The 25,108-nt window shown below is 50.0% G+C and overlaps 1 protein-coding gene across 2 annotated transcripts; it reads left to right on the forward strand.

The window, feature by feature from the left end:
- Positions 1–683: 683 nt before the first annotated feature.
- SLC43A3 (solute carrier family 43 member 3) lies at positions 684–22,336 on the forward strand. Of its 2 annotated transcripts, XM_082626687.1 has the most exons (14): positions 684–791; positions 1,445–1,811; positions 2,186–2,315; positions 5,120–5,166; positions 7,770–7,846; positions 8,072–8,164; positions 8,992–9,131; positions 10,248–10,342; positions 11,395–11,568; positions 11,794–11,913; positions 15,861–16,047; positions 16,687–16,810; positions 17,424–18,148; positions 18,377–21,642. In XM_082626687.1, the coding sequence occupies exons 2-13, from the start codon at positions 1,628–1,630 to the stop codon at positions 17,523–17,525; spliced, it is 1,473 nt and encodes a 490-aa protein (XP_082482813.1). In that variant the 5' UTR covers positions 684–791; positions 1,445–1,627; the 3' UTR covers positions 17,526–18,148; positions 18,377–21,642. The 2 variants fall into 2 exon arrangements, with proteins under 2 accessions (XP_082482813.1, XP_082482812.1); XM_082626686.1 differs by lacking the exons at positions 17,424–18,148; positions 18,377–21,642 and adding an exon at positions 21,659–22,336.
- The last annotated feature ends 2,772 nt before the right edge of the window (positions 22,337–25,108 follow it).

A 25,108-nucleotide genomic window follows, 5' to 3' on the forward strand; every position in this document is an offset into this window, starting at 1 on the left:
AGAATCCCGTTTTCTCCATCCTGAATTCCCCTCAGGGTGCACCGTCTGGTCGGCCACAGGTAGTGGAATGGCAGGCAACACAGTCACTGAAAGGCCAGCCACCATTTTTTTTTTTTTCCCTGTCTGCACTGTCTAGTTCCGGCTCTTGGTTCTCTGACTCCGTGTTGGGATTTGCTGGCAGCGCTAGGAGCATGAGGTCAGGAGAAAGGACTGAGCTCCTGGGCAAATGGGGAGAAACGTATTCTGTGCCCACCCGCGTGGTGTTGGTAGAGCAAAAGGAAGAGAGAGAGAGAGAGAGAGAGAGAGAGAGAGAGAGAGAGAGAGAGAGAGAGAGTGTGTGTGTGTGTGTGTGTGTGTGTGTGTGTGTGTGTGTGTGTGTGTGTGTGTGTGTGTGTTGAGCCGTCTGTGTGTGCTGCGACTGTGTGATCTTTTCCGTGGGGCTGCCTGTCCGTGCGCAACAGAACTAAAACTATCTCGGTCAGGGGAGGGAGGAGGGGCAAAGGAGCTGAGAGGCTGCAAGAGGATCAAGAGAGGGAAACAGATGCTGGGGGTTAGAGTGAAAGGAGGGAAGGTCTCAGGGCGTGGTCCAAAAGAGCAAGGGATTGTGAAAGCTAGAGAAGAAGGAAGTGATGGAGAGCGGGTCGCGGTGGACCTCTCTGGCCCCGCCCATCCCGGCCCTTCCGGGATCTCTGGGGGCGTGGAGGAACTGGGAGGGGCGAGTGGAGGCGCGAATCTAAACCTGGCAAGGTGCACCGCGGCGAACGCCGAGAGCTCCGCGCGGAGGCCAGCGGGTAGGACGCGGCTCGGGGCCGGGGCCGGGGCCGGGGCCGGCGGTGCGGGCGGCGGGGCCGCGGGGACGAGGCCAGGGGCTCTGTGGCTGGGCAGACCTCGGGGCACCCCTGCTGGGAGGGCCGCTGACCACGTGCTGGCGGGGGAGCGGGTGGGGGTGGGGAGCGGCTTCTGGGTGCTTTCCTGGCAGATGGTGATGTGAGGAGAGGCGTTGGGAAGGGGGTTATTGGGAGCCCTAGCCGAGGGTCACGGAGGATCGTGTGGAGGTGGGTATGTTTTTGCCCTTAGACTGGCCTGCGACGTGACTAACCAGACCGTGTGACCTTGGGAAGTTGACAAAGTCCTCTGAGCTTTTGTCAGTGAACTGAAGATAAGAAAACACCCACTTTGCCAAGTTATTGTGAGGCTTTGTGAGGACCTGTGTGAAGTCTCTTACCCCCTGTTCCTGGCTTACAATTGCTGCTGTTATTTTAGTGGACCGTCTCCAGAACTGGGGCTCGTTCCAGCTTCCCCACCTGTTGCCAGTTGTGGGATGGAGAGGCATGTGTAGCTGTTTCTAACACCTGGCTTCTTTGTCTATCCCACAAAGAACCTTTGTCCACCTCTGCCTTTCCCACAGCCCTGTGTACCAAGCAGCCTCTGCCTTATTTTACAGGATCCAGGGAATCGCCCACTGATGGTTTTTAGTCAGGCCTGAAACAGCCAGCACCAGAGAGCCACCTGAACAGAAGCGCCTGCCAAAGGAATTTTCCAAGTGCTCAAAAGCCGGGCTTTGCAGCTCCTGTGGTCAGCCCAGGAGGCCACCAGTGGGATCTGAGGATCAGCTCCACCTCGGACCATGCAGGACCCGAGCCTGCCTCTTCGTGTAGCCACCCTGCTGACGGGGCTGCTGGAATGCCTCAGCTTTGCGGGCGTCCTCTTCGGCTGGGCATCCCTGGTGTTTGTCTTCAAAACAGAACATTACTTTGAGGAGCTGTGTGAACCGAATGCCAGGCTGATGGGCAATGCCACGGGGCTGGATGGTAAGGGAGGAGGGCTTCTCTAGGAAGCTGAGTCTGGTTCCCAGGTGGTGGGAAGGGGTCGGAAGGACTCCACCCCCTGCCTCCTCTGCCAGCATGTCTCTGGTGAGAGGAAGGGAGTGTCAGCTGCCCCTGCCCTCAACCTTGGTCTCGGAGGTCCCTGGGGAGGGAAGTACCGGCTCCCAAGAGGTAATTAGGGGCAGTCACGTCTCCACTCATCTAAGAGAGAACTTATTCTACCAGGCAAGCTGTCCGAGATGGAAGAGGCTGCCCTGGACGGGAGCCAGGCTGGGTGCCGGCCTGGCAGGAAGGCTGGGATGGATGGGAGGTTGGCCCGTCCACGCTGGGCTCTTGAGATCTGCCTTTCTCTCCTCCAGACTGCAAAGCCCAGGACGAGCGCTTCTCACTCATCTTCACCCTGGCGTCCTTCATGAATAACTTCATGACGTTCCCCACTGGCTACATCTTTGACCGTTTCAAGACCACCGTGGCCCGCCTCATAGCCATGTAAGTCCCAAGGGGATCTGAACAGGGGTGGGGCAAGAGGAATTCTGGCAGCAGTTTTGTTTGGAGGGAGACCCAGGCCAGGCAACTGCTAGAAACTGCCCAGGGTGTGGACTCTGTCTCGACCTTCCCTATTCCCCACACCCCTGCTTCCCTTTCTTCACCTCCTTCCTCTGTTGCCTGTGAAACTGCCTGCTATAGGATGTGCTGAATAGCACAGGATCCCAGGCCTACTTCCTGTGAGGGCCGGCCTGGGGCAGGGTTATGAAATGAGCAAAGCCTAGAACTGTCACTCCCGGGTCTTCCCTGGTGGTGGTCCAGCGGTTAAGACTCCGCGCTTCCAGTGCAGGGGGCACCAGTTTGATCCCTGTTGGGGAACTGAGATCCCACATGCCGGGCGGTGTGGCCAATAAAGAAATAAAAATAAAAATAGAATTACTACCCTTGCCTTCATGCCAGGGAACTTTGTCCTCATGATACCCGAGTGACTCATCCTCCTCCTCCTCACCACCACCGTCACTCTCCAGAAGCTTAGGTAGTAAGGTGTCCTGAGTGTCTCCGGTGGTGGGATTTCAGTTTCCCTCTGACGGGAGGGGAGGCCGTGGGGGTCCATCCCATGCAGGTGGGATTTCAGTTTCCCTCTGACGGGAGGGGAGGCCGTGGGGGTCCATCCCATGCAGATGAGTCCCGGAGGGTAGGGGACTTGCTGGCTCCACAGGGTTCCACTGCAGCTGGCCAGGTTCGCATAGCAGCGGCCTGCGGGGGGCGGGGGCTGATAGGACCCAGAGCCGGCGCCTCCCGGGAGGCACGTGAGAGGCTAGTTGTCAGAGGGACCGGAGGGTGGCTGGACCAGGAAACAGCCTGGCAGGAAAGCAAGTCCTTGGCTCTCTAAGCCTTTGGGTGCACGATGACTCTGTCAGTCACTCTTGGAACTTGGTCACCTGTCTCCTCCTCGTTCCCGTCCTTCTTTGCCCACTCCCTCTTCTCCAGCCTTTAGTGTGTTAAGAAAAACCCAGGCTTCCCACCTGTGTTTCTCCTTTACTTTTACACAGAACTCTGCACTTCTGGTCACCAAATGTGTGGGAGCCTTTCCCACACCAGGCAATTCTGTGGCACCAGCTGGGTGTCCTATCATTTAACTCAATTCTGACACTGTCTACCTGGAGATATAGCATCAGATCCCACAGGTTAAGGGCTCAGTCCCAGCAGACTGCCCTCCACCTCAGATGCCAACTGCAAGTGGTAGGTCCCCAGTTTACCCACAGCTTCTGTCTGACTCGGCTGCAAACCTGGGATTCCTGTGACCTCCTCCCCCTTGGATTCAGTTATTTGCTAAAGGGCTCACTGAACTCAGGGAAACACATATACTAGTTTATTAAAGGATATGATAAAGGATACAGATGAACAGCCAGATGAAGAGACACATAGGGCGAGGTCAGGGAGGGTCCCGAGCCCAGGATCTCTTCTGTGCCTGTGGAGTTAGGGTGCAGCACCCTCCTGGTCCATGGCTGTGTTCACCAACCAGGGAGCTCCCCAAACTCCATACTCTTAGGATTTTATGGAGGCTTCCTCATGTAGGCATGATGAATTATTAACTCCATTTCCAGCCCCTGTCCCCTCTCTGGAGAAGTTGGGGGCAGGGCTGAAAATTCCAAGCATCTAATTATGGCTAGTCTTTCTGGTGAGCAGCCCCCATCCAGGACCCATCCAGGGTCACCTCATTAGAATAAAAGATGCTCCTAGGGCTTCCCTGGTGGCGCAGTGGTTGAGAGTCCGCCTGCCGATGCAGGGGACACGGGTTCGTGCCCCGGTCCGGGAGGATGCCACATGCCGCAGAGCGGCTGGCCCTGTGAGCCATGGCCACTGAGCCTGCGCATCCGGAGCCTGTGCTCCGCAACGGGTGAGGCCACAACAGTGAGAGGCCCACGTACCGCCAAAAAGAAAAAGATGTTCCTAGGGCTCTTATCATGTAGGAATTTACAAGGGTCTTAGGAGCCCTGTGTCAGGGACTGGGGACCTGGACCAAATATGTATTTCTTATTATAAATCAGAATATCACACTTAAGCACTGCTTTTATTACCCCATGCTTCTAAGAGAGTCCCGTAACCTTGGGATCGTGGTCCTTAAACAATAACATCCTAGAACTTTAAGCTTAGGGCCTAGATCAGTCAGTCCAATCATCTCTTTTTCTTTTTTTTAAATGGTTAGATTCTGGGTTTTTTTTTTTTTTTTTTTTTTAAATTGGGGTATAGTTGTTTTATAATGTTGTGTTAGTTTCTACTATACAGCGAAGTGGAGTTCCCTGTGCTATACAGTAGGTTCTCATTAGGTATCTGTTTTATACATATTAGTGTATATATGTCAATCCCAATCTCCCAGTTCATCCCACCCCCATCCCCCGCTTGGTGTCCATACGTGTTCTCTACGTCTGTGTCTCTATTTCTGCCTTACAAACGGGTTCATCTGTACCATTTTTCTAGACTCCACATATATGCGTTAATAAGCGACATTTGTTTTTCTCTTTCTGACTTACTTCACTCTGTATGACAGTCTCTAGGTCCATCCACAAACATCTCTTTATAGAAGAGGCTGCTGAGGCCCAGAGAAGGGCAGTGCCTTGCCCAAGGTCACACAGCAAGAGGAATTAGAACTCAAGATTATGATTTGTACATGAGGCACTAACCCCTTTCTTCAAGGGCTTGGCTGGTTGGGACTTCTAGGTGGGAGGACCTCGGCTCCACGCACCCTTCCCCTCCAGCTTTCTCTCTTGTTGACCGCATTCTCCATCTGCCGTTCTGTGTTCCAGATTCCTCTACACCAGCGCCACGCTTACGATAGCCTTCATCTCTGCAGGTGAGTGCTGTCGGGAGGGACACAACCTCAGGGGCAGCTGGTGGATGGGCAGGTGCAGAAGGTGATGGGCAGGATGCACTGACCCCCACAGGTATTCAGAGATCCACAGACTTTCAGCTGGAAAGAGTCCTTGAGAGAGTTATTGCTGGTCTATAAAAACAGTTTAGTGAGGGCTTCCCTGGTGGTGCGGTGGTTGAGAGCCCGCCTGCCGATGCAGGGGACACAGGTTCGTGCCCCGGTCCGGGAAGATCCCACATGCCACGGAGCGGCTGGGCCCGTGAGCCATGGCCACTGGGCCTGCGCATCTGGAGCGCGTGCTCCGCAATGGGAGAGGCCACAACAGTGAGAGGCCGGCTTACCGCAAAAAAAAAAAAAAAAAAAAAAAAAACAGTTTAGTGAGGCATGCAAAAAATAAGGGCAGTGGAGGGATTGCTTCAGAGAGAAGAATTTATTCAAAAGATTACATCCTTTTGTTATGTACTAAATGTCCTCTCTTTTTTTTTTTTTTTTTAATGAAATGATAATATGGATGGCAGTTTTTGAAAATATCCTGACTTAGCCGGGTACAAACTGATAACTCTAGTGTAGTCAGAAGTTTTCTTTTCAGATTTTACTGGTCTATAAGTGTATACAATTCCCAAAGTCTGGGAATTCCAGTCTGGTGTATTCCCCACTTCCTCCATTATGTAGAGGAGAAAACTGAGGTCAGAGAGAGACCCTTCGCAAAGACTAGCCAAAGGCCACAGAGCAAGTTAGTGGGAAGGGGTCCTGGGACCCTGGCTGTGCTCTTTGCTAGCATCTCAGTTATAGAGGCCAAGAGATGCTTTCCAGTATTCCTCCCCAGTGTCAGATTACGTGGCTCAGTTTTGGGGTTAGGAAGTAAAGGTACCTAACTCTCCTGTGTCTAGTACCTGTGCTGAATCTGTTACTTCATTTGTGTTCAGTGAACGCAAGGCTGACTGAGGGTCTCTGTCTGAGCAGATCTCATGAGGTAGCCTGGCACCTCAAGCCAGTTATTTAAAAACCACTGTGCTCATCAAACTGTCTTCTTACCTAAAAGCCTAAACATGATTTTCAAGTGGCTGAATGTGGAGGTGATGGCTGGGTATGTTTGGCTCACATTTGTGAATCACTGGAGTCACAATATTCCCTTCCCCCCTAAAATAGGGCTTTTTGGTTTTGGAAAAAGCATGCTATTGTGAAAGGAATCTCAACCAACTTTTAGTGCATTTGAAGACGTACCTTTTATAGAGACAGAAATTGAATGGTAAAGAGTGCGAATGCTCTAAAATGAGCAAGTTTACAGTGCTTCTCAAGGTATGGAACAAAAGTTACTAGGATAATAGTTACTTTGGAGAAGTGCTGCATTAATATTGAATCACCTGGTGGGAGAGTTACTCCCTTTTTATTTCTCATTCAGCCCTCTGATTTCATGCATGGAAGTCTTGGTTTGGGGCTGGGATGATTTTAACACTATGACAAGAGCAGGTATCAGGCTTTGAACATTCTGAAGGCAACTGCGTTCAGTTACAGTTTAATAACAGTGTTTTCACTGTATTTATTTTTACAGTTGCCTCCTACTCACAACAAGCAGCACAAGTTGCTTTTCATTTATACCAGCGATATAAAGTTTTCTCTTTTTTTGGTCGTGCCACAGTGGCTTGTGGGATCTCAGTTCCCCGACCAAGGATTGAAGCTGGGCCACGGCAGTGAAAGCCCAGAATCCTAACCACTAGGCCACCAGGGAACTCCCAATATAAAGTTTCCTTTAAAAATAATAGATTTCTTTTGGAGAAAAGTGAGTCAACTTTAAAAAAAATTTCTTTTAGCAAATAAGACAGGTGTGGGTTATGGCCCAAATCATGAAGGTGGACAGAAAGAAGGCTGTGACTTGGGAAAGACTAATTTACAGAGGGCTCTCTAGTCCTTGGCACTTTAGTTGTTTTTAGTTCTGCTCTTCTTACCCAACACTTGCCAGACTTATTAGAATGATTTTTTTGCATGCCAGTCTTTCCAAGGGCAAGAAGTATTTATTCATCCTGCATTTCCAGTGCCAAGCACAACGCCTGGCACAAAGGAAATGCTCAAAGTTTAATGAACAAAAGAAAGACACTCAGATCTCACAGCGCCTGGTGAGGTGGGAAGAGCAGGGACTGTTACTCCCATTCATCAGATGAAACGACTGAGTCACAGATTCAGAATCTAGCTCAAAGCAGTGAATTAGAGGCTGGGCTCAGGGACTGAATCCAGGCTTCTCTCCCCCACAGTGTCAAGGATGAATAGAGGGGCTGCTTGTGGTTTAGTGAGGGAAGGGGGCGGTGGGTTGAGTCGTGCCTCTCTGTGGAGACATCCACCCTGCCAGAGACCAAGGGTCATCTTTGGTGAGGAAGAGGGTGTCTCAGGAGACCTCTGCAGGGTCCCTCCGCAGGGGCACGTGAAGGAGTCTTGACCAGGACCCTAAGATCCTTGGAGGATGCTGGGAGGCTGCCTAGAATTGGGGCCCTGAGCCCAGGATTGTAGGGAGCAGGTGGCGGCCAGAGTTCGGGGCTGCATGTTTGGGTTGCACTGTGACACCTCCCCATCTCTGTCTTGGATTGTTCCAGACTCAGCTGTGCTGCTCTTCCTGGCCATGCCCATGCTCACCGTGGGAGGAATCCTGTTTCTGATCACCAACCTGCAGGTGTGAGCCTGCCCTAATCACAGGCACCTGGCTGGAGGTTGGGGCGGGTGGAGGGAGGGAGAAGCACTTTGCTACATTGGCTGCCTCTGATGGGGTTGGCCCAAGCCAGGGTGGTAGCTCCTGGGGTGGAGGGTAGGTCTGGGTATGAGGGCCTGACACTTGCCGGGTGCACAGGAAAGATTTCACAGATAAAAAAGTGATTCAGGCTGATCGTGTGTTCTCCAGATCGGGAACCTATTTGGCAAACACCGCTCAACCATCATCACCATGTACAATGGAGCATTTGACTCTTCCTCGGCAGTCTTCCTTATCATTAAGGTAAAAGAGAGCAGTAGCCCATGTTTATCTCCCCTGCTGCTGGGGAGCACCAGGCATCCATAATCAGCCTCCAGGGTGGAAGGCAAGAGCCTGGGCCAAGACTCATTCTTAGAAACAGGTTTCAGCCCCTAATTCTTACACTGACTTTTTGTATGATGAAATACACCCAGGGACTTCCCTGGTGGTCCAGTGGTTAAGACTGCACACTGCCAAAAAAAAAAAAAAAAAAAGACTCTGCACTTCTACTGCAGGGGATGCGGGTTCGATCCCTGGTCAAGGAACTAGGATCCTGCTTGCTGCGCGGCAAAAAAACCCCACCTAACGTAAAGTTTTCCAGGTTAACCATTTTTAAGTGTACAGTTCAATGGCATTAAGTTCATTCGTGTTGTTTTACAACCATCACCGCCATCCATCTCTAGAACTCTTCTCCACCCTGTAAACCTGAAACTATGTCCATTAAACAATAATCCCCATTGTGGGTACCCCCCCATCTCCCCCTTGCCCCTGGCAACCACCGTCTTATTGTCTATTTCTGTGAATTTGACCACTGTAGGTAGTACAGTAGTGGAATCATATAGTATTTGTTCTTCTGTGACTGGGTTATTCCATTTAGCATAATGTCTTCAAGGTTTATCAATGTTGTAGCAGGTGTCAGAATTTCCTTCCTTTATAAGGCTGGATAATGTTCCATCGTATGTATGTGCCACATTTCCTTTATCCATTCATCCGCGGATGGATATTTGATTTGCTTTCACCTTTTGGATGTTGTGAATAATGTTGCTGTGAACGTGGCTGTTACACTGACCTTTCCTCTCCTTTTTCTGCAGCTCCTTTATGAACAGGGCATCAGTCTCAGGGCCTCCTTCATCTTCATCTCTGTCTGCAGTGCCTGGCATGTTGGGCGTACTTTCCTTCTGATGCCCCGGGGGCACATCCCCTACCCGGTGCCCCCCAACTACAGCTATGGGTAAGGACTATGAGCTGGTGATGGTGTGCCCAGAGCCCCCCATCTCACCTTGAGTAGGAAGCAGGGATGGGACAGACATGGTAAGGCAGAGGAAACCTGTCCCAGGAGAGGAGGACTAGACCAGGGATGTATTAGTTAGCTACTGCTGCATAACAAACTACCCCAAAACTTAATGGCCTAAGACATTAAGCATTTATTATTTCCACAAGTCTATGGGTAGCTGGCTAGTTCTACTGATCAGGGAGCTACTTGAATCATCTTGACAAGGCTTCTCATGCCTCTGATCATCTGGTGGGCTAGCTGGGGGCTGGCTGGTCTAGGATGGCCTTACTCACATGGGGTTTGTCTGGCCATATGGAGTGGCAGGGATTTCTGGGTCACATGGCTCTTATCCTCCCGCAGGCTAGCTTGGGCTTCTTCACATGGTGGTCTCAGGGTTCCAAGATAAATGCCAAAATGCACAAGGTTTTTTCAGTTTTAAGCTTAGAATTGTCACAACATCACTTCTGCTGGGTTGTCTTGGCTGAGCAGCTCACAAGGCCAGCCCAAATGGAGGGGACAGGGAAATAGCCAGAGCTGTATTGCAAAGGGTGGAGAACAGAGGAGGGGAAGAAATGGAACCATTTTTGCCGTCACTCATCAAAGCAGTAGAGAGAGGGCATTTGTTTGCTGTTTGGCAGCCTCATGTGCTCTGACTTCATCTCACAGTAGTCCTGAGATACACATACTTATCTCCATTTTCCAAATGAGAACAAGGAGGCTCACAAGAGTTAGGTCTGAGGCATGTTGCACAGCCTCAGGAAGAGGCAGAATTGGGGTTTGAACCCAGGCCTGTCCTATTCCTGCACTTCAGTGGTTCCCAAACATTGCTGCATATTAGAATTGCTGGGATTACTTGGAGATCTTTAAAAAATATGGGAGCCTGTCTCCCATGCCCAGACATTCTGATTTCATCGGTCTGGGCTGTGACTTGGGCATTGGGGTTGTGAAAAGGTGATTCCAATGTATAGCGAAATGTACTATTCCCCCCCACCCCCACCCGCCGCCACCCCAGCCTGAATCTGAGGCTCAGCTCACAATTCTTGGGTCAGGCTGATGGGGCTTCTGTTTCCACAGCCTGTGCTCTGGGGATCGCCCCGGAGAGGAAGATAAGAAAACGGTTGAGTCCCCAAAGCTGGAGCTTTCAAAGGAGTTCATTTCACCAAAGGAAGGTGAACCCTACTGGTTAACCCATTTCCCCTCCAGAACCTGGCCTTTCCCCACAGCCAACTTGGTTGCTCACCTCCAAAGCTTTCCCAGGGACTCAGAATCAGGAAAGGACAGGTAGGGAAAAGACCTGCAGGATCTTCTCAACCCCCTCAGTTTATAGGCAGTCCAGAGAGGGGCAAAATTTTTGTCTCATCTCTCCTTTTTGTCCCCCTTTTCTTTCTCATCTCATCATACCCCTTCCCCTTGCAGCCAGTCTTCCAACATTTGCCTTCCCTTCCCCCCACTCCTAAGTCTGCCTTATTTGTCCCCATTTCTGCAGGTCCGCTGGGTCTGCCCTCTCTCATTGTCCCATCTCCATCACTGCCTCCTTTCTCTCCTCTGTCTGTTTTGGGTCTTTGGTTATAAACATCACAAACCACTGCTGGTTAAGGTAGAAACGAGAACAGGATTCTGGGAAGTTCACAAAAGCAAGGGCAAAGTGAACTTGCCAGGCTCCATCCAGGAGGAGCAGAACCAGGATGCCTCTGGGGACCCCAGTCTAAAATCACAGCCAGTCTGCCTCTGGAGGAGAATGATCAAATTGGTCAGCCTTGGGTGAGGAATGGAGTGCTTAATTCACAGTCCCATCTGGACCATGAAGACTAGGGCAGGGGGAGATTTCCGGAGGAGACTCAGGATCCTGGTACTGAAAGAAAAGAAGGGGGTATGGATCAGCTGAAATACTAGCTGTCCGCCACGAACCTTCATCTTTAACTTTCTCCTTTCGTCTTTCTTTTCATCATCCTGGCTGAGAAGGATCAGGAGAGTGTTAGTGCAAGAAGCGTCATTGAGTCCAAGCTGCGATAGATCAGATTTCGGCAGGCAGAGCACGTGGGAGGCTCATTCAAGGTGGTGGGGACAGGATGATGCGTGGAGGGGGCGGTGTGCCCAGGAAGGCCAGAAGAGCGGGTGAGCTCAGACCTCAGGCTGTCCTATCAAGACCCCTACACTATTGCCCATCCCTGCCCTCCAGCTTTAACTGTAACTCTTGCCCATATCTTCCTCTTCCCACCAGAGATCCCAAGACCAGGGCAGCAGCAGGAACCCCGCTCTTTCTGGAGCTACGCTTTCTCTCGGCGCTTTGCCTGGCACCTGGTGTGGCTGTCTGTGATACAGTTGTGGCACTACCTCTTCATCGGCACCCTCAACCCTCTGCTGAGCAACTTGGCCAGTGGGGACAGGGTGCTAGGTATGTGACGGGGCTGGGAGGCAGCACATCTGAGCATCACAGCTGGGGACTTAGAACCTCGAGCAGCGGGGTGCTAAGCTCGGCAGGGCTCTGTGCTCCAGAGAAAGGTCTGAGCAGGGGTGTGGCGAGGAGGGTCAGGCAGGGCAAGGGCCGGGTGGGAGGGTCCTCTCCTGTAAGTCACTCCTGGAGTGTTCTTACCGCCCAACCCCTCTCTGCCCTCTGCAGTCAGCACCTACACAAATGCCTTTGCCATCACACAGTTCTTTGGAGTGCTGTGTGCCCCCTGGAATGGCCTGCTCATGGATCGGCTTAAATACAAGTACCAGGAGGAAGCAAGAAAGACAGGTGAGACCTGGGTTCCAGAGGATCAGGGAGCCAGGAGGGGAGAGATCTTTATTTTCCTCCACACCCATCTTCTCTTTTCTTCTAAATCCTTTTCTACTTGCATCTGTCCATCCATCCATCCATCACTCATCCATCCATCCATCCCTCACTCATTCATCCATCCATCACTCATCCATCCATCCATCCCTCACTCATCCATCCATCCATCCATCCATCCATCCCTCATCCATCCATCCATCCCTCATCCATCCATCCATCCATCCCTCATCTGTCCATTCATCACCCATCCATCCATCATCCAACCACTAGTCACTGAGTGCCAATTATACGCCAATCACAGTTCTAGATTCAGTAACGGACAAGACAGATATGTCCTTGTTGTCAAGAAGCTGTTCTCAGTCTAGAGAGTGGAGAAATGCCAGGAATCAAGCTTTACAGTCCGTGAAGTAAACCTGCAGGGAGCTATGAAACAGAAAGAAGGGCACATAACCTGTTCTGGGTGGGGATGGGATGGGTGTCAGGGAAGGAAGTCTTCCTGGAGGAAGTGGCATCTAAGCCAAGACCTAAAGGAAGAATAAAGAAGTGAGAAGATGAAGAGGAGGGCCTTGGGAGAGTGGCCCAGGAGTACAGAGGAGTCAAGGTGGTGAAGGGGAGAGTGAAACATTAAGGAATCTGAGGAATCCCAGAAAGTGATTCGGGCTGGCCAGGGCACAGAGAGGTGGTAGGGAGGGGGCTGGAAAGACGGAGGTAAGAAGGGCTGGCAGTGTTATGCCCAGGAGCTTGGACGTGATCCTTGGACATGAATGGAGGAGCAGCCATGCTGAGGTCTCTCCCTCTTTTTTTTTTTTTGGCCTTGCACCTCATGGCTTGCGGGATCTTACCAAGGAGCTTGGACGTGATCCTTGGACATGAACGGAGGAGCAGCCATGCTGAGGTCTCTCTCTCTCTTTTTTTTTTTTTTTTTGGCCTTGTGCCTCACGGCTTGCGGGATCTTAGTTCCCTGACCAGGGATTGAACTTGGGCATACGCAGTGAAAGCACAGAATCCTAACCACTGGACCACCAGGGAATTCCCTTTACCCCTATAGTTTCATCTCTCCCACTCCTCACTTCCCTGAGCTGCTTCTCCTACCCCTGCTGGAGTATTTTAAAACAAATCTCAGACATCAGATCATTTCATCTGTAAATACATCAGTTTGTAGCTCCAGCAAATATGACCTCTTTTATTTAAATTAAACATCACCATAATATCATTATCATATGTAAAACAGCCCCTAATCATTTCTTAGTATCATCTAATAATGTCCTGTTCAAATTTCCTTAATGGTCTTAACTATGCCTTTTTATAGTTGGTTTGTTCAGATTCGGATCCATACAGGGGCCACACAGTGTACTGATGTGTCTTTTAGATGCTTTTAAGTCTCTGTGTCCCCCACCCCCTTTTTTCCCTTTGTTGTTCATTTATTGAAGGAACTAGGTTGTTTGTCCTGTCAAATTTCCCCCATTTTGGATTTGGCATCCTTTTCATGTCATTTAAAAATGTTTCTTTGATTGGGTCTTTCCTGTAAACAGGCAGATTAATATTTTTATTAATATTAATATTTAATATTTTTTGGCAAGAATAATTCGGAGCTGGAGCCGTGGGCTACCTACAAGCTCTCGTCATCAGGCCCTTGGTACCCATAGTTTTGTTCTTATGATGTTAAGACTGATCACTGGGTTCAGACATTGTCAGTCTGATCTGCCCATTATAAAAGTTTCCCATCAGCTGCAGGCCTAATGATTTTAACAGCTATTGATGATCAGTGCCCAGACCCATTATTTTATTAGGGTTGCAAAAAGGAGATTTTCTATTTCTATCTTTCCTTCTGCTTTTAATAGCTAGAATTCCTCTAGAAAGAAAAACTTTCCTTTATTAACTATTTCGTTACCCTGAAATAAATGCATGGTTTTTCCTCTATTAACTAGTTTTAGAAAAATGAGTTGGTGCCTTAGAAACTTCCAGGGGTAACCACTCATAGTTTTTCTTTTTTTTTTTCTGCGGTACGCGGGCCTCTCACTGTTGTGGCCTCTCCCGTTGCGGAGCACAGGCTCCGGACGCACGGGCTCAGCAGCCGTGACCCACGGGCCCAGCCACTCTGCGGCACACGGGAGCCTCCCAGACCGGGGCACAAACCCGTGTCCCCAGCACTGGCAGGTGGACTCTCAACCACTGCGCCACCAGGGAAGCCCCATAGTTTCTCTTTTAAAATCTCATTTTAAATATATTTGACATGTTCCAATCCATTTCTATCACAATTCTTCTTGATGCTCAAATTATCTCATCTTTGACTGTTGGCAACTTTACCAATCCAGTATCTGTGTCCTTAACAAAATAGTCCCATTAGTTTTAGAGAGTGTCTTTCCCTTCTGGCACAAGGAGATATTCAGGTCCATTTCACTGGGTATGTTTCCTGGCCCAGACCTGAAACCAGCCATTTCTCCAAATAGCCCTGGGTCCCTTTAAATGAGAAATGGTATTTACAGACTGCAACTTGGATGCTAAGGTTTCTAATTCTCCTGGATTGTCATTGCTTTTAGGCCTCTGAGGTAAGATTTACATAATTTTTTGGATGAAAAAATACATCATGAGTATCCAGTACTGATATTTTAATTCAAATTTTACTTCTTTGATTTTTACATTTGTATCTCCTTTTGTCTGAAAATCATGGTTCCTAAAATACTATAATATATACTATATTAATATATATACGGTATATACATACACTGTATACTATATACACATACTATATATATATAGTGTTTTAAAAATATATTTTATGCATAATTACTGGTTTAGCATCATCAATACTATTACTAATAGTATGATTGCTGCGTGCTGTTTCTCCCGGCCTCCCTCCTTTCTTTCCTTCCTTCCATTCTCATCCTGAGGATACATCCCATAAGAGCTGTCAGTCAAATTACAGTATTTTAAGAGTCACCAACTTGATATAAAGTTATGTTCATTGGTTTCATCTTGTTGGATTTTTTTTGGAATTGCTTTGCTTGTTTTCTTCCTATTATTTTATTTTAGATACATTTGCATATCAAACATTGACATTCCTAAGCCAAAACTATGAAACAAGATATAGTCAAAGAAGTTTAGTTTCCTTCTCTGTTCCCTGTCCTCCATTCCTTCCCTCGTTAGGTAATTGTTTTTGCTTTTCCTTAAAGACAGACTCTGTATGTATGTATAGTTTTTCTTTCTTAGATAAAAGGCAGCGAATCGCACACCCTGTCCTACAGCTTTCTTTTCTTTTCTTTTTCTTTTTTTTTTTTTGTTTTTGCGGTACGCGGGCCTCTCACTGTTGTGGCCTCTCCCGTTGCGGAGCACAGGCTCTGGACGCACAGGCCCAGCGGCCATGGCTCACGGGCCCAGCCGCCCTGCGGCATGTGGGATCTTCTCGGACCGGGGCTTGAACCTGTGTCCCCTGCATCGGCAGGCGGACTCTCAACCACTGCGCGACCAGGGAAGCCCCCTGCAGCTTTCTTTATGTAAATCTCTGTCCTGGGTGTGCCCCACAGCCAGGCTCCCTCCTTCTGCCTTTAACCCCTGCCTAGTTCTGTTATGTGACTGCAGCATAGTTGGCGCTGCATTCCCCTACTGCTGCTGATTTGGTTGGTTTCCAGTCTTTTGCTGTTACCCATGGTGCTACCCAGAGTATCTGACTGTGGGTTGAGGTCCCTCCCTGTCAGGAGGTCATTGTGATAATCTATGAGTTAGTGATGCTGGCCTATAATTAGGATGAGTCGCCAGGGTTGGAAACGAGTGGATACATTTGAATGATATTTAGGAAGTGAATTATCAACATTTGTTGATGGACTGGAGATGGGGCATGTGTGGAGAGAGGGTTCAGGATGACCCCCCTGCGGGCATCCACGCAGCCTCTGCTCTGCTCTTTGGCCCAGGTTCCTCGGCCTCGGCGGCGGCCCTGGGCTCAACAGTGCCTTCGCTGGTCCTGACGTCTCTGCTGTGCCTGGGCTTTGCCCTCTGCGCCTCCATCCCTGTCCTCCCCTTGCAGTACGCCACGTTCATGCTGCAAGTGATCAACCGCTCCTTCCTCTACGGGGGCAACGCTGCCTTCCTCACCCTCGCGTAAGTGGGCTTGGTATGTGTCACATGACAGGGGCACCCTTGGGGCAAAGGGAGGTGTGCTGGGGGCAAAGAAATCAGGAGGTGAGGACCAGAGGTGGCCAGAGGAGGCACACAGCATCTGGGAGCAGGTACAGAGGAGGTGGAGGCTGGTGGGAGGGTTAGAGCCTTCATGTACATGAAAGCTCTTCATGTCTGCTCCCCTCTGCCTCGGTTGTCTACCCTGTGAACTCCTATTCACCCTCCAAAGCCCACTTCTGTTCCAGCTCTCCCAGGGAAGAGCAGAAAGAAAGCGTCTTTCTTTCCTTGTGCCTCTCTATTCTTGCTTCCTCTGATAGGGCGTGCATCATCTAGCATAGAGCGGAATTATTCATGTCTCTTTTCCTTGAGACCTCCCGGGGCACAGCCTGTGTCTGGGTCCCTGCTGTTTCCCCAGGATCGAGCATGGCGCCATCTCTTTGCTCTGTCGTTTGAAAGCCTAACTAAGCAAAGGTGAAGGAGGGGAGCTGTGTGGGTGTGGGTGGGTGAAAGCAGGCTTAGGCTAGGGGAGCAGGGGCCTGACCAAGGCCCACCACAGCCAGGCCCCTACATGGAGGGAGGGTCCCCAGAGCTCACTGGAACCTCATTTGTCTCTCTGCCCAGGTTCCCTTCAGAGCACTTTGGGAAGCTTTTTGGGCTAGTGATGGCCTTGTCGGCTGTCGTGTCTCTGCTCCAGTTCCCCATCTTCACCCTCATCAAAGGCCCCCTCCAGAATGACCCGTTCTACGTGAGTACTGTGGCGGGTTGGGGGACCCTGGTCTTAGACCAGCAAGGATGTCCAGATTGGGACAACTGTGCTGGTCCCCAGCAGGGGGCACCCCCAACCTGGCTTGGGTGGCCTGGGTGTGGTCCCTGCAGGAACATTTCTTCGCATGGGTACATCTTTGGTCTTGCTTCTCAAACTGAGGTCAGTGGGAGTACCCTGCCTTGTGCTGGGGGTGGGGGTGGGGTCTCTGAAGCCAAAGGGTTAACGTGACACAGCTTCCCAAGTCACTGAATACTCTCTAGGCCTCTGTTTTTTCATCTGTGTAAAGGGCATTAGGACTTCCCTGGCGGTCCAAGGGTTAAGACTCTGTGCTTCCACTGCAGGGGGCGAGGGTTCAATCCCTGGTCAGGGAACTAAGATCCCACATGCCACGGGGTGCGGCCAAAAAAAAAGGCATCATATAATATTCCCCTACCCCCCACCCACCCTGCTCCATGGGGCAGAATGGAAAATAACCAAGAGTTCATCCCAGAGGGCACCATGGGGTCTGAGTGGAAGGTAGAGGATAGACCCGGCAGAATTCTGGACCCTCCACTAGTGGTGGACTTTGCCTCACTGCTTCCTCTCCCTCCAGGTGAATGTGACGCTGGTGCTCGTCACTCTTCTGACGTTTGTCCACCCTTTCCTGGTGTACCGGGAGTGCTGGCAGAAAGAAAGCCCCCCTGGGGTCGCCTAGTTCAGAAGCCCTCCCTTTTCAGCCCCGAGGACGTGTCATCTTCCTTCACCTTTGAGCACCCCGTGTCCAGAAAGACTTTGCCCACCCGGGCTACTTGTATTAAGTAGCCATTATTTTTTCTTAAAACAAAAAGACATATTTAACTGTCCACCAAGCCTTCTTATCGGCAAGACAAGAAGCAAAGTCACGTGCAAGTTCTTAGTTTCAGGGTAGGAAGCGCATGGCCCTGGCAGATGCTTGGCCCGAGCTGGGGTAATGTGATGGGAGGGTGTGTCCCCTGCTTCTCCAGGCCTCTTTGTCTCTGAAGCCCATGTGTGCCTGGGCCCTGTGCTGCTGGGTAAGTTTCCAGGTGAAGAGTTAGGTTGTCATGGCTGCATTGCCACCTGGCATTCAGAAGTGGCTCCCAGCTCTCTGGCAGAGCCCCAGCCTTGTTAGGGAATGAGCCTGGGGAGAAAGAGGGGCAGACCGGGTTGGGTGGGGGACCCTGGACTGAGCCCCAGCTCTGCCGCTGATGCCGAGTGACCTTGAGCAGACCCTTCTCCACTCTGAGCATCAGTATTCCCACCTATAGAAGGAGAGGGTCTTGGAGTTGGAGGTTCTTCCTGGAATTCACGTTCTAGAAGGTTTTTTTTTTTTTTTTTTTTTTTCTTTTTGCGGTATGCGGGCCTCTCACTGCTGTGGCCTCTCCCGCTGCGGAGCACAGGCTCCGGACGCGCAGGCCCAGCGGCCATGGCTCACGTGCCCAGCCGCTCCGCGGCACATGGGATCCTCCCAGACCGGGGCACGAACCCGTATCCCCTGCATCGGCAGGCGGACTCTCAACCACTGCGCCACCAGGGAGGCCCTAGAAGGTTTTAAGAACAGTGACAAAGAGGCCACCCGAAGGGCCTTGGGAACCAGCTAGCCTGCTTGACCAGAGGATTTCTGATGAAGCCTTTTGGGGATGTTTTCCTCTTCAAGAGGGAGATGATTATTTACTTTGGGTATTATATAAAGACGTCCTCTGGGGAATAGTTTTATAATATATTGAATTATATATTAAATAATTTTATTTAAAAAATAAAGCATGGGGCTTCCCTGGTGGCGCAGTGGTTAAGAGTCCACCTGCCGATGCAGGGGACACGGGTTCATGCCCTGGTCCGAGAAGATCCCACATGCCGTGGAGCGGCTGGGCCCGTGAGCCATGGCCGCTTAGCCTGCGCGTCCGGAGCCTGTGCTCCGCAACGGGAGAGGCCACAACAGTGAGAGGACCACGTACCGCAAAATAAATAAATAAATAAATACATAAATAAGTAAGTAAGTAAGTAAGTAAATAAATAAAATAAAAAATAAAGCCTTGGGGGGAGGGGGGAGGGCTGCCCGAGAAACATCCGTCTGTGGGAACAACATCGGGGAAGGTTTTTATGTGCCTTTTTGTTTTTGTAAAAAGGAAAACTCAGAAAGACTGAAAGAATACATTTTATATCTGGATTTTTACAAATAAAGAGGGCTATTATAATGGAATAAAAAATAAAGCCTTTCTGCCTAAGGCGATAGCTGCTCCACCTCTGCAGTCTTTGGGGCTGTCGTGATGTGCATGCATGCGTGCCTGCGTGTTCCTGTCCCAGCCCCAGCCTTGGGGAGTGGACGCAGGGGTGGAGTGGAGGAATCCTGGTATGGCAGCTGGACCCAGAGGTGGGGCAGGAGCCCTCAGACTGCGATCTGGCCACCTGGTCCTGGGCCCTGGGCTTGAGGACCCCCAGCAGTCCCTTCCCTTGCCTTCTCTTTCTGTCTACCCCACCCCTACCCCTATTGCAACGCTCCCCCCTGACCCCCCCACAAACTAGAAGCACTAGATGGAATCAGAAAGTCTGGTGTGAGTTTCAGTTCTACCTTTCAGCAGCCAGGCAAGTCCCTTAGCCACTCTCAATCACAGCGTCCTCACCTGCATCCCTGAGGGCGATTGTGAGAATTTAAGGTAATTTCTACTGCCTAGCACGCAGTGAGAGCACTTGAGCATTTGTTCCTTTGTTTACTGATGACCGGAGAGGAGGTAGGTAGCAAAGGGGGATAGGTGAGGGACCGGGTGGGCGAGACCGGAGAATCTGGAACACACCAGGTGTTTTATTTGTTTTATCCCTTTTAGCCAGGAGAGGACTGAGGGGGAGGGGCTGGCAGGCAGATTCATTCATTCATTCAATAAATGTTTATTGAGCTGCTGCATCAGGCATAGGACAAAGCCTAGAGTCCAGGCTGGCAATCCAGGCGGTCAGCAATGTGATACAACCTCTCCCCTGCCCTCTTTACCTCCCACCTCCAGGGACACAGAACTCATCCCTGTGGACCCAGGTTTCTGGTTTAGGATCTGTGAGCACACCAGTTCTTCTACACTGGGGGCTCACCCTGTCTGCCAGGGAAATCTGCCTGGTCCACTGGGGTCCTGCTCAAAATGTCATCTCCTGTAAAAACCTTTCCTTGGGCTCTCTGGCAGCTCTGAGTTCCTAGGCCTTGGTCACACCCCTCCTGGAGACTGGCCCCTGCCATGACCACCTCTCCTCCCTTCAACAGGGAGCTCCAGGAAGCAGCATCTGGGTCTCACTAGGCTCAGGGACTAGTGCCTGGTTGCCATGCATGTGGTGCCAGTTAGGACTTGTTGGAAGAATGATCCAACAAGGAATGAGTGGATTCTTTCTTGTTCTGGCTTCAGAACAAGAACTGGAAGGAGAGAGCGTAGTACACGGGGTGGGGTGGGGCAGTAAGAATTGGGAGCCAGGCCAACCCTTTTGGCATCCCAGCTCTGTCACTAGTGTGACCTTGGATGGAACACTTCTCCTCTACACCTCAGTTAATTTATCAGTGTGATTGGAGAAATAGACCTGCCTCCCTGGACTAGATTAGAAATTAGGTCAAGTGCCTAGCACATGGTAGGTACTTAACAGATCAAAGCTATTCTTACAGTTAATATATTAAATTCAAAAGGATGCCTAATACCATGGATAAATAAAATGTGGTATGTCCATACAATGGAATATTATTTGGTGATACAAAGGAATGAGGTATTGATACATGCTACCATATGCATGAACCTTGAAAACATTATGCTAAGTGAAAGAAGCCAAGAGAGACAATATAGTATGATTCGATTCAGATAGAAAATAGGCAAATCTATAGACGCAGAAAGTGGATTAGCTATTGCATAGGGCTGCGGGGAAGATTAGTGACTGCTAACGGTAAGGGGTTTCTTTCTAGGATGATAAAAATCTTCCAAACTTGATAATGGTGATGGTTGTACAACTCTGAATATACTAAAAACCATTGAGTTGTACACTTTAAATGGATGAATTGTGTGGTGTATGGATTATATCTGAACAAAGCTGTTATTTAAAAAAAAAAAAGTGCCTGGATTCCTCAGGAAGTGCAGAGAACAGCTGTATCCAGAGAGAGTCAAGGATGATTTCTGGGGAAGATAAGTGCGTGAGAGAAGCAGCCCATGTGTACAGCCTTTGTTTCTGTCCCAAGAGCCTCCCTCCTGTAACCTCTTCCTCAAATGGAATCAACCACTCTTTCAAACAAGGAAGCAAGCAACCCAGGGGTTTCACAACTTTTGATTTCACTCAGCAACAGGCTCCCAGTGCAACCCTTCTCTCTGCTACCAGCCTCAGCAGAGAGGGACTCAGGCAAACCTGCCCCTGCTGCAGGCAGTGCCAGGCGGTGTCTTCCCTGGGGCAGGGGACAGTCCACCAGGAGGAGGAGGGCACCTGCTGTTCAAAGGACAGCGACAGTGTGAATCAGAAACTTTGTGCGAACATCTCCTTTAAGCAGCCTCAATTTACAGATGATCAAAGTTAGGCTCTGCGGGACAAGTTACGTCCAAGATCATCCAACTATTGCATGGTGGAGCTGGTATTTAAACCCACGTCTGTCTGACTCTTTAAGGTCACCTTCACATTCATTTTAGACATTACCTTTTCCCTTTTGTGTTTTTGGCTGCGCCGTGTGGACCCTTGGCAGTGAAAGTCCTAAACACTGGACCGCCACGGAATTCCTGACGTTACCTTTTCTTTACATTCATTCTTATGTAAGAAATAAATAGTTGTAAAGCAGATCAGAAAATAAAGAACTGCGTGAAAAATAAATACCGCTGTTAATTGCAGCGCTCTGAGATACCATCGTGGCTAACAACAGTGGCATGTGTCCTCCCAGTGGTGCAACTGTGTGTGGTGATGGAAACCATCTCCGTAGGCTCTTCTTTACGTCACCAAATAGTTGTCAAAAACGTGACTGTGGGGTTTCCCTGGTGGCACAGTGGTTAAGAACCCGCCTGCCAATGCAGGGGACACGGGTTCGAGCCCTGGTCCGGGAAGATCCCACATGCTGCGGAGCAACAAACCCATGCGCCACAACTACTGAGCCTGTACTCTAGAGCCCGCGAGCCACAACTACTGAGCCTGCATGCCACAGCTACTGAAGCCTGCACGCCTAGAGCCTGTGCTCTGCAAGAAGAGAAGCCACCGCCATAAGAAGCCCATGCACCGCAATGAAGAGTAGCCCCTGCTCGCCGCAACTAGAGAAAGCCTGCGCGCAAGACCCAACACAGCCAAAAATAAATAAATTAATTAATTAAAAAAAAAAGTGACTGTGAACGGCTGCTTACAACCCCATCTTATGGCTGTGTCACAACTTGATCCCCCACTCCATCCTGGGTCTCCCCTCACACACGTCTTGGGAGGTTGTGGTTCCCCCTCCCTTTCTGTCCCCCCTCTGCTGCCTGAGCAGGGGGTCCCAGATGACAGTGAACCGTGAGAGCAGCCTAGGGCAGGTCGAGAGTGTAAATAATAATAGAGCCAGAAGAGCCACCTTGGGAGTTTTTAGGGAATGACATCACACCCATTAATCTTCCCTTAATCTGGTGCTCACTGTTCTCCAGTCTGAAGGTATTGGCTGCCCGCTTCCCAGGGGCTGTTGATCCTCTTCCCCTAATTCAAAGCTTGGGGTCCTAGCAGTTATGTCCCAGAGCTCCTTTCTCTTCCAGCCCCCTGGGGAGTAGATGCTTCCCAAATGCACTGGGCGTGGCTCTGGGGCACAGCAGTGAGTCCGTCCTTTAACGTTCTTTGGGAAGAACACTTGCATCCAGGCTCCAAGGCACAGGCTCTGGTCCAGGCTCCGGTCCTTTGCTGGCGATGAGGAGCTCACAGATGGGCCATGTCTGACCACTCCTGGGTCCACTGCTGCCCACAGTGGGGCTGACTCACTGGCAGGGTGATTAAACCCAGGACGATGCTCAGGTCCCTCCGCATTCCATTTGCTGAGTCCAGTGTTACCTCCCAGGCCTGAGGGTGGACTCAAGCAGTAGGTGCATGGGGAAAGGCTCTGGGCTTCGCAGACACTTACCAGCTGTGCGACCTCGAAGAATCAGTTTCCTCACCTGTAACAAAGATAATACGTAGTATGGGAGCTGGTTGGGAAGACTACAGAGGACTTTGGGGAATAAAAGGTAGAGGTACCTTGGGCTCGGCAGTTGGACTGTCCAAGACCAACTGCCACCTCTTTACCATGCGAGCTCTGGGACTTGGTTCATGGTGCCTTAGTTTCTTCATCTGTAAAATGGGGATGACAATAGAACTACATCTTGGCGTTGTAAGGATTAAGTGAATTAATGAATTTAAAGCACTTCAAACATGACATCAACCGCCTGGGATGCAGCAGGCCTGTGGTGCGTGCCTGCTGTTATCAGGAACATCCGTGATTCCCTGGGGGACAGGCAGAGTGAGGTGCTCCATACCTGATGGAGCCGGGAACGTCACTACGTTTGTCCAGGGCAGAAACCACCCTGCAAGCGTTTGCCCAAACTTTTTTCTGTCTAACAAAGCAGCACAGATTCTCTTGCATTGTTTCGAATGGGAAAACTTCAAGACGAAAAAATGGCTTTCTAATTATCCCAAATCTTAAGCCAAAGTCATTGAAAACTGTCAATCTTCATATTCAAATTTTGCACTTTTTTTTGTTTCTGCAGTAGTCAATGCAGAAAATCTGTGAGCAGAGAACAGTCCATCACCAGGGATAGGGCTGTGTATTCCTTCTGGAGCCAGGGCCCAGAGGTGGCTGGGGCCCAGGGAGGAGCGTAGACAGACAGCCCTGTGTCTCATGTCCTCAGGCTGTGTGTCCTTGAACCGGTAGTAGCCTCTCCTTTCAGGTGAGGATAAATGAGGCTCCACATGAAAAGTGCTTGGCCCTGGCACACAGTAGGTCCTGTAGTAATTTTTATTATATACACAATATCATGTTAAAGGTCAAGTGCACATTTTAAAATGGTTTTATTCTCCTTGCTTGGAATGCGTCCCATCCAACCCATCATTAACTCCTAAAGTTCCTTCAGCTCTCAGCTCAGATCTCCCTTCTTTCCTTTCCAGCCTGTTACCGAGTACAGATTTTCATTGCACCAGGGACTTCTCTAGCATAGAGCTTGTCACAGTTGCAGTTTAACATACAGATTAAATAATAATAATAATAATGATGATGATGATGCAAGACTTCCATTAGGCTGGGAACTCCATGTGGGCAGTAACTGCATCTTTTATTACCCCCTGTATCCTCAGGGCTTTGCACCCTACCTGGCACAGAATGGAGGTTCAAGAAATACTAGATGTTAGAGAGAGGCAGGGACTTCCCTGGTGGCACAGTGGTTAAAATTCACCTGCCAGTGCAGGGGACACGGATTTGATCCCTGGTCCGGGGAAATCCCACATGCTGTGGAGCAACTAAGCCCGTGCGTCACAACTACTGAGCCTGCGCTCTAGAGGCCGCGGGCCACAACTACTGAGCCCCTGTGCTGAAACTACTGAAGCCCGTGTGCCTAGAGCCCGTGCTCCGCAACAAAGAGTAGCCACCACAATGAGAAGCCCGCGCACTGCAACGAAGAGTAGTCCCTGATCGCCTCAACTAGAGAAAGCCCGCGCGCAGCAACGAAGTCCCAACACAGCCAAAAATTTTTTTAAAAAAAGAAAAGAAAGACAGACAGAGATAGAGACAAAGACAGAGATAGAGACAATTACAGAGAGAAAGAAGGAAGGAAGGAAAGCTGGGAGGGAGGGAGGAAGGGGAAAGGAAAGGGAGAGAAGAGAAGAAGGGAAGGAAAGAGGGAAGGAATGAATGCATGTTTGAAGGAAGGAAGGAGCCTCTTTAACCTTCCACCACCCTGAGATTTCCGTTCCCCACCCGCAGGGACTTGCCTGTGGAAACCTCAGGGTGACTTGAGCCAGGAGGCTTTGGAGAAGTTTGGGGTATTTCTGGGAGTATCATGTTGGGGGAGGTGATGAAATAAAATTTATATTTTATGACAAGAAAGATTTAAACATAAAAATGTTCTCAGCCCATCTGGGCCTCCTCCCTCTCCTAATGAAGATGTGTGTTGTGCATCTGCATTAATCAGACCTCCTTAGGAGATAACCTTCCTTCTTGATCTTGTAAGGGGTCACAATGACCCACGACCCACTACTCACTGTACGTGTAGATCTGGATGGTGTAAACTGTCAATAATACGTCATTTGACATATAACCCTTTGTCTCAAAAACTGATGTCATTGCTTTGATCCCTAACAGGTGGA

The sequence above is a fragment of the Mesoplodon mirus genome, assembly GCF_964341445.2.
Source record: "Mesoplodon mirus genome assembly, chromosome: 7".
In the NCBI taxonomy this organism is placed as follows: Eukaryota; Metazoa; Chordata; class Mammalia; order Artiodactyla; family Ziphiidae; genus Mesoplodon; species Mesoplodon mirus.

Excerpts from the sequence above, each read along its gene's own strand:
- SLC43A3 (XM_082626686.1), top strand. The coding sequence starts at position 1,628 with ATGCAGGACCCGAGCCTGCCTCTTCGTGTAGCCACCCTGCTGACGGGG. Across the intron at positions 5,167-7,769 it reads GATAGCCTTCATCTCTGCAG|ACTCAGCTGTGCTGCTCTTC; the intron begins GTGAGTGCTGTC and ends GGATTGTTCCAG. Across the intron at positions 8,165-8,991 it reads CAGTCTTCCTTATCATTAAG|CTCCTTTATGAACAGGGCAT; the intron begins GTAAAAGAGAGC and ends CTTTTTCTGCAG.